This window comes from Peromyscus maniculatus, chromosome 10, assembly GCF_049852395.1.
Source record: "Peromyscus maniculatus bairdii isolate BWxNUB_F1_BW_parent chromosome 10, HU_Pman_BW_mat_3.1, whole genome shotgun sequence".
Lineage (NCBI taxonomy): Eukaryota > Metazoa > Chordata > Mammalia > Rodentia > Cricetidae > Peromyscus > Peromyscus maniculatus.
The window spans coordinates 82,089,347-82,105,932 of record NC_134861.1 but is presented as its reverse complement, the minus strand read 5'-3'; the positions used below and the strand labels follow the sequence as shown (position 1 = coordinate 82,105,932).

Here is a 16,586-nt window from a genome sequence, read left to right as displayed (position 1 = left end):
AAAATAGATACAATTTAAAATGATAAAATTGAATTGATTCACAAATACTTCAAAAAATAAAAAATTGCATGGTTGCATTCAGTAAAATAATTAGAGATATTTAGATATAATTTAGGGATGCAGACTCTCCTCAGGTAAAGTATTGGAAATAATGTTATTCAGTGTACCATCAGTTTCTAGAAAATTAGTAAATTACTAATGGTCACACTCTCAGTCAGAAATCAGAAAACTGACAGATTTTCTCCTGTACTATTTATATCCATTTTTATTTTACTTACACATTCACTCCCATTTTTACACTTTTAATTATATGGTACATAAACAATGAAAAACCACTGAAGGATTTATTTGTTATTCAGTGTTATTTGTTATTTGTATATAAATAAATACACATACCTGTCTTGTTGCTCATTTTTTTCTTGTCTTGTATATGTTTGCTCCTATTATTATTTTCCATATTGATGATTTGTTCATTTTCTATACAGGAAAATTTGTGGTTCTTTTCCAATTTCTTTGTTTGTTTGCTCTACTATTAAATTCTGTTTTACATTGTTTTTATGACTGTATTTGCTGTAATTTGCTTCTAGTATAGGACTCCCCAGATATATGGGATAGCCTGTCCTGCTGGTAATAATTGCTTTCAGTATTTCTTGTTTCAGAAACGTTCATCTCTCATTGAATTCTAAAGCAGTTTGCTGGGTATCCTATCTGAACTTTTTTATTCTTTGAGAAATTTAAATATATTTCCCCTGTGCTACATAATCTTAAATATTTGCTGAGAAATCTTTTCTCAGTCTCGTAGAACTCCACATAGTGGATTAATAATTGATTCATGCTTATCTCAGGATTAACTCTTTGTTTTGGACTTTGACAACATGATAACATGTGAAATAGTGATTTAGATATAATATATAAGATATCTTCTTAATTTCTTTGTTAGGATATCCCTATCTTTCTATAAGAGAATATTTCCAGAAGTTTTTGCGTAGAATTATTTTTGATAATTTTTAATTTTCTCCTGTACCATCCATGATGGCAATATTTGGATGTTTAATGTTCATCATGTACTAAGTTCTTTTAACTTTTTTCAGATTCACTTACTTGTTCCAAATTATTTATATTCTATCACAGAAACTCTTTTTCTTCCTAATTCTCTGCTTTGATATGGACTGTACTTTTATCTCATTTGGAGGACCAATATTGCTAGAGTATATTTGCTTCTTTTTAATGATTTCTAGCTCTGAAAACCTTTCATGAAACTCATTGGTTCTGCAAGTTGGACTTTGGTGCTAACATGACTATGATCTCTGGTGGATTCCTTTTCTGGGGTAAACAGAAACACATGTGTTTATCTGTCCTGTATCTTCCCAAAGAAAGAAGTTTCCTACACAACACTAAGTGAACACACTTCATTGCAAAATATACATTAAACACACTAATGTATACATTAACTAACTTAATGTATAACTTCAGTCAATATATGCCTAATCATTTACTATGTCAACATTGCTCAACCCAAGTTATATTTTAACTTACAGTTTAATTTTCACTCAGATATAAACACAAAGAAATATATATCTCCCGGTTATAACTAAGGAGAACATTACATGAACAGGAGCCTTATGACTTCCCAGGATGCCTGTGAAGTGGATGTCAGTTCTGCTGCTCCTGCAGATGAGTTGTTACTTCAAACCTGGGAATTGTGGGAAGGTGTTGGTATGGCCAATGGAATTCAGTCATTGGATGAATCTGAAGATAATACTGGATGAACTTGCACAAAGGGGTCATGAAGTGACAGTTCTGAGACCCTCATCTTCCATCTTTCTTGATCCCCAAAAATCACCTAGCCTGAAGTTTGAAACTTTTCCTACATCTATTAGTAAAGATGATCTGGAAATTTTTTATACACAATGGGTCATTGGCTGGATGAATGAAGTACCACGAGATACATGCTTGAGATATTTTCCATCGCTGGATGAAGTGTATAGGCAATATTCTGATCTGTGGCTAAATCTGTGCAAAGAAGCTGTTTTAAACAAACAGCTTCTGACAAAACTGCAAGAATCGAAGTTTGATGTCCTTCTTTCAGATCCACATGGTCCCTGTGGTGAACTGATAGCTGAAATACTCCAAATACCCTTTGTGTACAGCATTCGCTATTTTCCTGGCTATGCAATAGAAAAGAATAGTGGAGGACTTCTTTTCCCTCCCTCTTATGTACCTATTATTTTGTCAGGATTAAGTGGTCAAATGACATTTATGGAGAGGGTGGAAAATATGATGTGCATGCTTTATTTTGACTTTTGGTTCCAGCCATTTAATGAGAAGAAATGGGGTCTGTTTTACACTGAAATTTTGGGTAAGTTAACTTTTTTTTTTATCTCTAGGTGGAGGCTGTTTCATTGCATTTATCTATTATCATGTGCATCTAAAATAAGATGCATTGTCTTTTAAAGGTGCAGTTGATAAATGATTTGTAAAATTGCATCTTCACAAACAGTGGGCAGTCAGGTCATTGGTCAGAGAGAATCATTTAGTACACAATTGACACAGGGCATTCAAGGAGGTCATGTAATTACCAAGCAAAGCTTCTAGGGTTAGTATAAGCCATTGCCTAATCATTTTACTCAATTTTTTTCTCATTTATAAAGAAAATAAGCTTAACATGTGTAGAACAGGAAATGACATAAATTTATAGTCTATTGGTGATCTTACATAGATAATTTTTTCTTTATTTAAAAATTGTATATATGCCCTGAAGGATTTACTCCCTACTGCATGATAGGCTGTTTAACCACAGACTCAAAAAATTAAATTTGAAGTTTCTAATGACTCTGTATTCCTTCACAAGTTTCCTTTCTGTGTAACCATTCAGTATATTAAAACTTCTAAAGCATGGCTGCATATGAATTTCTTTGTCATTTATTTAAAGTCAAGTTTCTCCATTAATAAATATAAGCCCCCATTAATGGTGAATATAAATTTCTATTCTCATAATTTCTGTACATTTTCTAGATGCTATGGCTATATTTATATAATAAATACTATTAAATTCCTGACATAAAAGTAGAGGTATATTAAGAACTAGTAAGTTCTTACTATAAAGGAGAATTGGAAGTGGGGGATCATGAATTCAGCCAGGCATCAAATTCAAAAATCACTTTGAAAACCAAGGAACAAGGAGCAGCTGCTTATGTTTCACAAATAGGGTGAGAATTGCTGGGTCAAGTTTCAAGTCGTATCTATGGCTGTGGTGGGATTATTTTTTCTGGAGCTTGAGTATTTGTTTATATATTTCCCTAATACTTTCAAATCTTTAGGGAGGAAGGTAGTGCAGGCTTAACTATATGGAGGCTTCTCTTAATGAGTCTTTATGATGGTTCTTTACTGAGGTAGCTATGGACATTGAATTTCTTCTGTTTGCCTACTGCACATATATTAACTTATTGTGTAAGCCACAGATAAATTACACATAAAAATTACATTGTACTTGAATAAATACTTTGTTTATAAATGCATATTTTCTACATAATTGAGCGCAAATTATTCAAACAGTTTTTGGGAAATCTTAGTATATTGTGAAGACAACCTTACCATTTTCTCTCTTCCCTTTCCTTCCCTGACCACTTCCTTTTTCTCTATGTAGGAAGACCTACTACATTAGCTGAAATGATGAAGAAAACAGAGATGTGGCTTATTAGGTCTTACTGGGATTTGGAGTTTCCTCGCCCAGTCTTACCAAATGTTGTTTTTATTGGTGGACATCACTGCAAACCTGCCAAACCCTTGCCCAAGGTAAATAAATGCCTTTTTGTTCACAGCTGTACGGTTGTTTTCAGTGGAAATGGTTCTACACCATTCCTTCAGTTCTCTCAGTGAAAGAGATGTAGGAAGTGAGGTATTGAGTCTTGCCAATGAAAAGGATAAATTTTTTTTTACTGGGTAACGTGTTTCTGTATTTCCACAATTAGGGAACAACATGAGAGACCTTGGAAATATACAGGACCAGTTAGCAAGATTAAATCAGTTAAATTCATCATGTCAGAGAGTATCGCTCATCATTTAAAAAACTGTGAAGTAGTTAGAATACTCCAAAATAAATATTCAAAGTATAGAAAGACAGCATAGACATGGTCTCTGCCACCACCCCTATTATAAAGCTCCTTAGGAAAGGCAAAGGTTTATAACTTAATAAAACCTTTGGGAAAACTGCTTTTAAAGAAAGGATTACAATGCTATGAGAAGTTGGAATCACAGAACATCTCAGAGTTTATTAACTCTGAGACTGTGTTAGATAACACCTGAAGGATATGAGAGAAGCTACACATTCCATAGAAGACAAGAAGTAGAGCTTGGTTGAGCAATATACTGCCCTCAAGACACGCCTGGAATTATGTATTTCCTCTATTTAGACTTTCCTCTTAAAGTTTTCAGAACCTTCCAAAACAGTACAATTATCTAGAGACCAAATCCTTCAGCACCGAGACTGTGGGGGGCAATTAATCTTCAAATTATAATGATTGTTAATGTTAGTAATTACCTAATGTATGTGAAGATACTTTAAGTATCTTGCTGAGTAGGAAAAGTATGCCACAATATTAAGATTATATTTTCAAATATAACCATAGAACGAATGGATTACAGATTTTTTTAAAAGTAAATGTACACATAGACAGTAAGGTGAAGATGGAAAATTGTTCACCAGGATTTTAGCTCAAACAAAAAATACATTCCACAATTCTAGGAATGGTCTCAGTAATACTTTGGCCAAAACTAATATTTCTGGCTTTCACTCCATCATTTAAAACATTCATCACTTGGGATCTCAGTTTTGGATACAAATTGGAAGTTTATGTCATTGGTATATATTTTTAACGTCTTATGCAATGCCTATAGGAGACAGTGATTCTCAGCCTTCCTGAGGCTGAAACCCTTTAAAATAGTTGCACTTATATGTGGGCATGTCTGCATGTGGGCAGACCTGCCTAGAGATAGATTGAGGAGTGCGTCTCAGTTCCTAAGACCACTGGAAATGTGTGTTTTCTGATAGTCTTGGGCAATCTCAAATGATCTCGTGACTCATGGGTTGAGATTCACTGTACTAAAGATTTCTTGAGAAGCACGGCTCTTGACATCACTGCTGACTAGAAAATTAAACACAGAGAAAAATAAGCATTGCATGTGAAAACCCAATAATTCTTATTATTTTCAGTGAAGACAATCACTAAATTTAATTTATGAAAGAATTATTTCTGCTAATAGAATTACATCCCTTTATTTAATAAAACCAAATACTACTCTTCAATTGAATTATTAGGATTATTCATACTAACATTTCAAAGTCAAAGGTTGACTCAATATTATATTAGTATGGATAATGTACAAACTAAACCTTTAGGTACAAAATTTATCATAGGATGTATTTGAAAAATTAAAATAGCAATTTATATGTACCTTGCCTGGGCCTGTGGTCTCATAACACCAAGCAGTGCCCTGGCAGCATGGGTAGCCTTGTAGGTTGGTGAGGGTGATCTAATGGTGACACATCACTGATATCCAGGATTGACTTAGTTGGTCTAGATGACTATGTGAATATCAAATTTCTCCCTGCTTCATATGCATCCTTTCTAACACTACACATTACTATGTGGAAGCCTTTCCCCAGTAGAGTAGGACTCATCTTTGCCTAAGAGTACATCATCAAAACACCCCCCTTTTTTTGTTTTGTTTTTGTTTTTCGAAATAGGGTTTCTCTGTGTAGCTTTGCAATTTTCTGGATCTTTCTCTGTAGACCAGACTAGCCTTGAACTCACAAAGATCCTCCTGCCTCTGCCTCCTGAGTACTGGGATTAAAGACATGCACCACCACTGCCCGGCTCAAAACACACTTTTAAAATCACACATTTCATAGAGTAAAAGATACATATAAATTGCTATTTTAATTTTTTGAATACATCCTATGATAAATTTTGTACCTAAGGTTTAGTTTGTACATTTCTTGTTGCACAAATGTATGAATATATTTAATACTGCTGTGTGAAAACTACAGAGTATGCAAGATGGAAAATTTGGTGTTACCTTTGATGTACCTAATAATTCCTAATAACATTTGACTTTTAATCCCAATATTTTTATAGCATTTTATCCATAGTCCTTTCCCTGCTGTTGTTATTTGATGCTGATACAAATTCTGTCTTCAAAGGAAATAGAAGACTTTGTCCAGAGTTCTGGAGAACACGGCATCGTGGTGTTTTCTCTGGGATCAATGGTCAGCAACATGACAGAAGAAAAGGCCATGGCAATTGCATCAGCCCTTGCACAAATTCCACAAAAGGTGGGGCCATATGTCCACATAGGAGCCCACTATGTACTCGGTCTGTAAAGTTTTAAATGATCTAACTGCAGAAATTTAATACGTGACAGATAAAAAATATTATACTCTAAATTACATTAACTTGTTTAGAAGTGAGACACTATGGTGTTCTGGAAATAATGCTAGCAAGAGTACAGAGTACTAAGTATTCTGCCAAGTCACTTGCTCCTTTTTTCTTGAAAATTATCTGGGGATAATTTTCTAAAGATAATTCATGAGAGAGTAAATTTTACTTAATAACTGCACTAGCACAATAACATTAATATGTATTGAAAGATTTTAATGTAGCATGAACTTTAGATATCTCATGTAAACATAGTTTCTTCATTTTAGCTATTTTAATAAATATATGCAAAATATGAATCATTGGTAATTTGATACACGTCATTACAATAGAATTTTGGAGACGAAACAGTATCTTAAATATAACCACTAAACACTAATTATCTCATTTGTCTAACATATTTGGGAAATCATGATTACATTCAACCTGAATGAATATGAAAATAAGCACATACTGTTTGTTGCTGTTTATATATATATAATTCTCACTACTCAATAATTCTTCTTCAGTTTCTTCATCTGTTCTATGAAAGGTATTTAGTTATATAATCTCTAAATTTTAAATACTACATTTAAAACCATGACTCCTGTAATAAAGCATTGTCTTAAAACTAACAGGTTCTATGGAGATTTGAGGGCAAGAAACCAAAAAATTTAGGACCGAATACTCATGTGTACAAGTGGATCCCCCAGAACGACCTTCTGGGTAAGGCTGGAACACTGAATGATGAGTGAAAGGCAATCTCTCATGGATAGATAGCAGAACAGGAAACAACTGAGTTTTCAGTCATGGAAAATTCAAAGGAATATCACTGTTTAAATGTCTTTTGAGTTTTCATGGGAATAGAATATACATTTTCTATTATAATAATATTTCTGACCAGAAATAAAGTATATACTTTAATTGTAACTGCTCCTCAAAGAGAATTTTCTATAATTACTTGAGTTTAACTCTTTTTGTCTAGTTCAGTTATCACATTTTTTTTCTGAATGAAGTAGTTTTCCCAAATACCATTAAGAAACATTCTTCATTCTGTTTTATTATTAGTTACTCTACTGTAAGTGGTTAAAGATTCACAGTCTTAATCATGAAGATTTCTGTGATTCACATATGCTCTCCTGATTCCCTTAAACACTCTTATGCTCCATTGAGTGGATCCACTGTTTCTGTAGAAGAATCAGTTCTGACACGTCCTTGGACTCTTCTCACAGTGCTTTATTTTACTTATTAAATGATTTCAGTGTGTTCAGTTAACAATCAAATAAATCAAATCAAATAAAATTATCTTTGTTTAAATCCTAGGTCACATGCAATAGAAGCTATGTGATCTTCCATTGTGTTATATGTAAACTTGGGTGCTTGTTGCTCTGATATACAAAAGCAAGTTAAATGCAGTTAGCTACAAGACATAATATTTACAGGAAGTCCCTCCACTTTCTATGTTCTGTTTTATGCTTTCTCAGGGTATTTACTGTCTTTCATCTGATCTTAGGTCATCCGAAAACCAAAGCTTTTGTAACTCATGGTGGAGCCAATGGAGTCTATGAGGCAATCCATCATGGGATCCCCATGGTCGGCATCCCCTTATTTGGGGAACAACGTGATAACATTGCTCACATGAAAGCCAAAGGGGCCGCTGTTGGGTTGGAATTCAGCACGATGTCCAGTTCAGATTTGCACAATGCACTGAAGGCAGTCATTAGCAATCCTGTGTGAGTATAACCTCTTCCATATTTACTTACTTATCTACTGACTTATTTGTCCTACCTTTGAACAGGATTTTGCACAAAAGAGGTGTGTGTTTTACCAGTGAGCTCTGTCTTCATATTTTATTTAGTTACCTATTTATTTATACATTCATTATTTAGTATGTATTTCTTAACTATTTGTTGAGTGACAAAAGTGCAGTTATAAGAGCAAAGAAAAATTAAATATGGCAAAGATAAACCAGTATGATTGTCACAGTGGAATTACTTTTGTTGTTTTCTGGGTTTTTCACTAGGTGAGTCTGACTACATACAGAGATGAAATATGTTTTTAAAATTTCAATTTTCTTGTTTCATCTTCAGAGTGCTAAGAATATAAGCATGCACTACCACCCTGAACAATTTCCCTTTTCCTTCTTTCAGTGGAAAATTATTGCCAGAATTTGAAGTACAGTACAAAATTTGAAATAACTCATAAGTGTAATGCAAATAATCACTAAAACTGTCAAGGAAAGTTTTACAAGGACAAATTGGGAAAACACTGATGATGAGAAGCATTAATGTAAAATGGCAATCTGAATCTTTTATCACACCTACAAATTTTTAGCATTAGACCTCAGTAGAGAGATTAGTGTAAACATTCAGAGCTTGATATATGGCTCAGTGTTTAAAAAAATTACTTTATGAGTACATACCATGTTTGTCTTTCTGTGTCTGAGTTACCTCACTCAGGATGATTTTTTTCTAGATCCATCCATTTACCAGCGAACCTCATGATGTCATTGATTTTCTCTGCTGAGTAGTACTCCATTGTGTATATGTACCACATTTTATTTATCCATTCTTCAGTTGAAGGGAATCTAGGTTGTTTCCAGGTTTTGGCTATTACAAATAATGCTGCTATGAACTTAGCTGATCATTTGCCCTTGTGGTATGACTGAACATTCCTTGGGTATATGCCCAAGAGTAGTATAGCTGGGTCTTGGGGGAGATTGATTCCCAATTTTCTAAGAAAGCACCATATTGATTTCCAAAGTGGATGTAAAAGCTTGCATTCCCACCAACAGTGGAGGAGAGTTCCCCTTGCTCCACATCCTCTCCAGCATAAGGTGTCTTCAGTGTTTTTTATCTCAGCCATTCTGACAGGTGTAAGGTGATATCTCACTCATAGGAGGATACTAGATGTAAAACAAAGTATGACTAGACTACTACTCATAACTCCAGGGAGGCTACCTAGAAAACAGGACTCTAAGAAAGACACAGTGATCGCCCAATGACAGAGCAATGGACAAGATCTACATGAGCAAACTGGATGTGAGAGCAGGTAATGAAGGGCAAGGGTCAAGGGAAAGAGAGCTTAGGGGAGCGGGAGATCCCAGCTGGATCAAGAACACAGAGGGAGAACAAGGAAAAAGAGAACATGATTAATGAAGACTCCATGGGAATAGGAAGAAACAAAGTGCTAGAGAGGTCCCCAGAAATCCACAATGATACCTCCACAATAGAATACTGGCAATGGTCGAGAGAAAGCCCGAACTGATCTGCTCTGGTGATAGGATGGCCAAACACCTAACTGTCGTGCTAGAACTCTCATCCAATGACTGATGGAAGTGGATGCAGAGATCCATGGCCATGCCCCAGGTGGAGATCTGAGAGCCCAATCAGCAAGGAAGAGGAGGGATTGTATGAGCGAGAATTGTTGAGACCAAGACTGGAAAAAGCACAGGGACAAATAGCCAAACTAGTGGAAACACATGAACTATGAACCAATAGCTGAGGAGCCCCCAACTGGATCAGGCTCTCTGGATAAGCGAGACAGTTGAAACTTGAACGGTTTGGGAGGCCCCCAGGCAACAGGACTGGTACCTGTCCTTAGTGCATGAGCTGGCTGTTTGGAACCTGGGGCCTATGCAGGGACACTTCGCTCAGCCTGGGCGAAGGGAGGGGGGTACTGGACCTGCCTAGATTGAATCTTCATGGCTGAGCTGAATCCCCAGGGGAGTCCTTGCCCTGGAGGAGTTGGGAATGGGGGGTGGGTTGAAGGGAGGGGGGATTGGAGGAGGGAGGACAGGGGAATCCGTGGCTGATATGTAAAATTAAATTAAAATCATAGAGTAAATTAAAAAAAAATCCACCCCTCCGACTGGACCTGCCTGGACTGAGTCTATCAGGTCGATCCCAGTCCTCGGGGGAGACCTTGATCTGGAGGAGATGGGAATGGGGGGCTGGCTGGGGGGAACGGGAGGGGGGCAGGAAGAGAGAGAACAAGGGAATCTGTGGCTATTATGTAGAACTGAATAGTATTGTAAAATAAAAAAAAAAATAAAAAAAAAATCCCTCCCTCCAAAAAATTGCTGTTGTGGCTGAAGACCTGTCCTCAGTCTCCAGCACCCACATGGTTCTTCACAGGCTTACATAATCCCATTTATAGAAGATTGGATTCCCTCTTCTTGTCTCCAGGCACAACAAACATTCACATAGTGAATATAACATTAATGCATGCAAAATATTCAGAAACATTAGTAAAATAAACCTTAAAAATAAATAAATGATTTGTGGAAATTTAAAGTATAGAACCTTTTCTTTAGGATAAATTTATATTCTTAAAACTTTATTTTAATGAAGCAAATGATAAAAAATACTTTTTTTGCATATAATTCTTTGCTTTTTAAAAATTCTTCTATAATGACTTTCATTGCTAACCACCGGACATAATCAAGCTCTCATTTTAATAGTAATTAATGCTCCCCAAGGGTTTTGAGCAAATATTTTTACTCCATTGCTGACAAATGACAAAGTACTGGGATTTCGGTTTGACCCATTTAACATCAGTGGGGAGAGATGAGGCTGCTTTTTACATCTTTGCAGATCCTTAGGAGTCAGGGCTGTGTTTGTCTTATTTTGGATAATAATAATAAAAGTTTCCTCTCAAATTATAACTTAGAAAACATTTATTTAAAACCTAACCTATCTAAAAAACATAAACTCACCATTAAAATCTTTAGTACAAACATCAATATTAATTGTATTATATCATCTGTCTTATCAGAAATATTCAGTATATTTTTCCTTTTCTTCACTGACTTTAAATAAAAAGAGAACATATTTGTTTGTACAGAGGTAATAAAAAGCACACACTTATAAACAGCTTTTCTAGGATTTTAGGAGATACAGGTAATTTAAATCACCACTTTCTGGAACATGGTTTGTTTTCTTTTATTTGAAATATAATGTATTATGTTATAAAACTCATTAAGATTAGCACTCCCACATGAGAAACAGTCCTCTCTCTATGATATTTATAATAGCAGGGAAGGATGTTACCTCCGCTGACATTCTACTGTGTTATGGTATAGCACACATCAGAATTCAGGCTGGATTAGCCATGTCTTCAGGTGCAAAAGGAAAAAATTCTACTGGACAATAATTTAACAATGGGATCAAATTCGCAGCAAGGTATATGAAGGGCAGGAATGGACAATCAGGGTCGTTAAGTAAAAGTTACCCACACTGATAGTTATAATTAATTGCTGATAAATGGTCAATACAAGGTCCAAAACAATTCCAATTCTCTCTCTTCTTTGCCTACATAGGCACCACAAATAAGTTGACAAAGATTTGCCTCTTGTCTCTAAACTGATACTGGCATGAACTTTGCACACCTGTGAAACTAATAGTTACTTGCCAGATAACTCAAGTTTCATACACCCAAAAGATAGCTCAGTTCTGTTTATTTTTCTGTTTGTACTTAGGACTTTAGTGGTGCACTCTGTTGCTAACAAATATTTGTTCTTTTCTTTTTCATCAGTGTTCAATATTTTGTGCACATGTTTTGGTCTGAATGATAAGTGTTCTTTAATACTGAGTGAAAAAAATATTTTTCTTCTACAGTTAATGTAATCATCTTTACTGTCTGTGGAAAAACAAACATGTTTGCTTTTAATTTGTTCTCTAAGTTAATTTCCATTATATTTTCCTTTAGCTATAAAGAGAATGCTATGTGGTTGTCAACCATTCACCACGACCAGCCTATGAAGCCCCTGGACAGAGCTGTCTTCTGGATTGAGTTTGTCATGCGCCACAAAGGGGCCAAGCACCTGAAGTCACTTGCGTTTAACCTCACCTGGTACCAGTACCACTCTCTGGATGTGGTTGGATACCTGCTCGCCTGTGTGGCAGCCATGGCTTTCCTTGTTGTAAAATGCTGCTGGACTGTTTTCCATTTCTTTGTAAGGACAGGAAAGAAAAAAAGAGAATAGAGCTCTTTAATAACATGGATAACATCTACAGCCATGATGGGGAAGACTATTCCATTCAACTCTAACACTGTTTCAGGTGCAGCAAGATTATCTTTCTTGATTTAGAAGAAACTGGGCTATTTAGTTTATATATATATATTACAGCTTAAAACTTAAAAGATTAACAATTCCAAATCTGTATTTTCTCACATAATTGTATTTCATACTTATTTATTGATGTAATAATCCTGAGAATAATGACAATCACGGAAACATTGACCTGTTTACTGGAGAAAAAAAGAGGTCCTGACATATAACTGTGAATTTGCAGATATATATATTTTTTAATAAAATAGAAGGAAATGGACATTCAGTGTCTGTCAAAGAAAACAAGAATATGATCTGTTTAAAATGTGACAAAGAAGATTTTTTTTAAACCAGCAAAGTAGAGGGAAGAGAATTCAGGATACACTGAAGCCAACTCTATAAGAAAAAGACAGCTGTTCTGACTCCATTTTGTATTTTGTTAGACAGTTCCCCATCCTATTCCTTCCTCTCCCAACAGTCATGGAAGCCCAGGCCACATGTTTGAGATTTCCATGCCCTTGACCATTGTCTAGTTGTATTAACTGAAATAATCAACAAATTAGGTCTAAAATAACTACCATGTTCTGCCAGAAATAAACACTTCAAGGTTACTTTGACCCTCGTCTAATGTTGATATATCTTTGTGGAATTTGCCTGAAGTTGGGGATGAACATAATTTTTGGACCTGAAGAATGCTCTTGGTCTGGCTGTCAATAAAAATAACTTAAATAATTCAGATGCTAATAGAAAGTATTGTCCTAAATTTTTAAATAGTTATTTAATATTTTAAAATATTCTAGTGCTCCCTATGATAAAGATCAACATTAAGCCATAGAGAATGTAGAAACATTAGCATGTTTCAATATTTAGCAAAATAAAATTTTGAACCTAGAAAAAATAGAAATCGGTAAGGCATATAATATTATTTAGAACTGCATTTGTTAGCATCCCAAATGTTTTAAGTCTAGTACCATAGACAATAGCTGTGTTGATATTATATTAAACAGAAAGAGAAAGAGAAAGACTTCCTCTTCTAGCAGTTTAGAAGAGTAAACCTAAAAAAAAAAAAAATAGAAGAGTAAACCTAAATTTTAGTTTTCTACATCTCTCCCCATGTTATCAATGTGTCTATATTTTGTGCTGTGTAGCTTGTTGTTTTATGTATAATCTGTGTCTGCCCCTGATACCTGTCCATATTTCCTATTTGTCTCTAACAAAGGGCTTTGTTCTATATTTACTGAACAAAATAGAAAACAAATTGTGTGGGAAATGAGTAGAGATACTTTTACAGAAATCTTTTCTGAAGTTTTACAAGGGAAGAAGTTACTTTACTGACACCAACTGACCTAAAACAGCACCCAAAACAACACATGGATATTTATCAACTTATGTTCATGTGCTGCCCTCAACGTTTATATTTTTATCACTGAAGGGCCATGTAAGTCTAGTTTCTGTTTGCAAAAATTATTACCATCACATATATATGCACTCGCATATTACTATGGATCATAGGCATCACATAGCACATACTTTAAAGCTACATATTTATCTTAGGTTGTGAAAGGTTGTAATTGGAAGGCATGATGAGGTTGGCATCATTGTTTTCTTAGTGGCAGGTTAAACTTAAACAGGCTAAGCACACAGCAGGACAGCAGATTGAGTACAAAGTTCTAAATAATATCAAGGTACACTTTTTTTCCTTTTTGTTGAAATTTTATGCAGTATATTCGTATCACCACTTTTCTTCTCTCATCTCCAAGATCATCCCTACTCACCCAACCAATTCCATGGATTATTAAATTTAAAAAGTTATCAACAAATAGCACAAGAAACATACACACAAAGCCTTTAAAAACACAGAATCAGAAATCCTAATGTATGAGCAAGAAACTAGTAAGACAAAAAAAAATGCCCAAACACAGCAATATGAGTCATAAATTTACAAAAATATCATTGGGTTTGTTTTGTGTCAACCATCTACAGCTAGACATTAGGCTTATACTTAAATGTTATTTATATATCTTATGAGATTCCATTGGGAAAAAAAAACAATTTTCTTTTCAGCAGTTGTTAATGGTTAATAGGTTTTTGTTTAGACATGAGAGCTTGCGACTCCCTCTCATACTTTGACCCCATCAGCTTGAACAATTGTGCAATTCTTGTACATGCTACATCAGTCTTTGTGAATTGATATATGTGTTGCTCCTGTTGTATCTTGAAGAAACTGTTTACTTAATGTCATCTATCTCTCCTCACTCTTACAGTCTTCTGCCTCCTCTTCGAACATGTTTCCTGAGTCCTGAGGGTAATGGTTTGATGAAGACATCCCATTTAGGACTGAGTTTTGCAAAGTCTCTCATTCTCTATACATTGTTCAGTTTTGCATCCCCGTGTTAGCTCCCCTATACTGCAAGACGAAGCATCTCCACTGATGGCTGAATGAGACACTGATCTAGGGGTATAGCAGAATAACATTTGGTGTCATTTTATTGCTATATTAATTTTGCACAATAGATATTTTGGTTTTCCCTAGGCCCCATAGAGTCTCAAGTTTTTGATACCCAAGAAGTGTCAGGCAAAAATTTACCTCATGGAGGAGGCCTTCAATCCCATCAGAGACTGGTTAGTTGTTAACTCAGTGTTTGTAACATGATTGTACAGTGTTTTATGTAGGTAACTCAACAGTGTAAATCACAAAGTTGGTAACTATATTGTTGGTTACCTTTCTCCTACGGTAGCATTTAGAGTGCCTCCCAGTACCATGAACACTAGTCAGTCGGGGTGAAGGCTCTAGGTAGGCACCACCTCAACTTTTTCATGTTCAGTGAGATATATAGGCACCATCTCCAGCAACAGAAATTACCATCAGCTTTTGCAGAAAAAAAAGAAGAGCCCTGGAAACAATCTCAGTTGTTTGGCCAACATGAGGCCACTTTGGCCAACAATTCAATTATATTAACCCATATTATTAACTTGTTTGCAAGATCTAACAAAAGTTCATTCTATTTGAAGTCAAGAGACTTTTTTTTCAGAAAAGATATTACATAACTACTCTAGTACTCTGGTACTGGTTCATGGTAATATACCATAAGAAAGAGACATGGAGAATTTTTAGAAGTGAAGTGCTTGAAAAAAAAGAATATAAGAGCTGGGCAGTGGTGCTTCATGCCTTTAAAAAAGGAGTATAATATACAGACATTCTTAGAAAGATGAATATAGAGTTGGACATCATATTGAAACAACACTATTAGTTATTCATGAGCTATCCAGATACATATTTATAATTGATATATTAGCATAGCTGTTGTTTAATTTCTGACATAATTAGCTCAGTGTTGAATAAAGGAGTCAATGGTGGCAAGCCATTAGTTTCCATCACCATCCTGTCAAACAGGAACCAGAATAGGAAAGTATTTAGAGAATGAGATGTGGTGGATACTTATCCTTACTAATTTGGTGCCCAGATGTAGAAGCAAGAATTTCCATGAAAAACCTGAGAAAGCTTTAAAAACAAAAAGCAAAAACAAAAACAAAATGATTCTAAAATGGAAGAAAAACAGGTTCCTAAATTCTTGTATAATATTAAAAGGAACAGTCTTAATATACTTCCCAAGGGCTCAGAAAAGAAAACAACAAACAGAGAGAATTATTTTAGGGAAATGAATCTAAGTACACCTAGGTCTTTGTCTATCTACTTTATTCCTCTGAGATAAAATCCTATCTGCACAGCTTCAGTTCTGTTCTCGTGCCTAGCTCCTTTCTTGCCTGATTTCTCTCTACCTTTAGCTACTGTTCCCTCTAAATTCCATCATAATTCTCTCATCTTAGTTCTGCCTCATCTAGGTCCTTCTCATCTTGTTCTTACCCAGCTAGTACTTCCCCATCTTCCATCTTGTCTACACATTCTCTCTGGTCAAAATCTACCTTATCCCTCTCAGTTTTCCATCCTCAAGTTCTCCACTCCTCTCTTCCTCTCTGTTTCCTTATAACTATGTCCCCTCAAGTCTATGAGGTGTTCAATTATAAACCCAAGCCATAGCCATCCTCTGCCAGAACAAGGTCACCAGGCTTGAATTCTTACTGGGGTCATAAAGGTAGGTAAGAATTTTCCTCAGGGG

At 35.2% G+C, this 16,586-nt stretch overlaps 1 protein-coding gene across 1 annotated transcript; it reads left to right on the top strand.

Annotated features, from left to right (window-relative positions):
- Nucleotides 1–1,578: 1,578 nt before the first annotated feature.
- On the top strand, nucleotides 1,579–13,085 carry LOC102917658 (UDP-glucuronosyltransferase 2B17). The gene is made up of 6 exons (XM_006983795.4): nucleotides 1,579–2,359; nucleotides 3,647–3,795; nucleotides 6,203–6,334; nucleotides 7,055–7,142; nucleotides 7,930–8,149; nucleotides 12,126–13,085. Exons 1-6 carry the CDS (start codon nucleotides 1,636–1,638, stop codon nucleotides 12,400–12,402), a joined length of 1,590 nt encoding a protein of 529 aa, XP_006983857.1. The 5' UTR covers nucleotides 1,579–1,635; the 3' UTR covers nucleotides 12,403–13,085.
- The last annotated feature ends 3,501 nt before the right edge of the window (nucleotides 13,086–16,586 follow it).

Coding starts and splice junctions, on each gene's coding strand:
- LOC102917658 (XM_006983795.4), top strand. CDS start 1,636: ATGCCTGTGAAGTGGATGTCAGTTCTGCTGCTCCTGCAGATGAGTTGT. Junction 2,360..3,646: donor GTTTTACACTGAAATTTTGG/GTAAGTTAACTT, acceptor TTCTCTATGTAG/GAAGACCTACTACATTAGCT. Junction 6,335..7,054: donor TTGCACAAATTCCACAAAAG/GTGGGGCCATAT, acceptor TAAAACTAACAG/GTTCTATGGAGATTTGAGGG.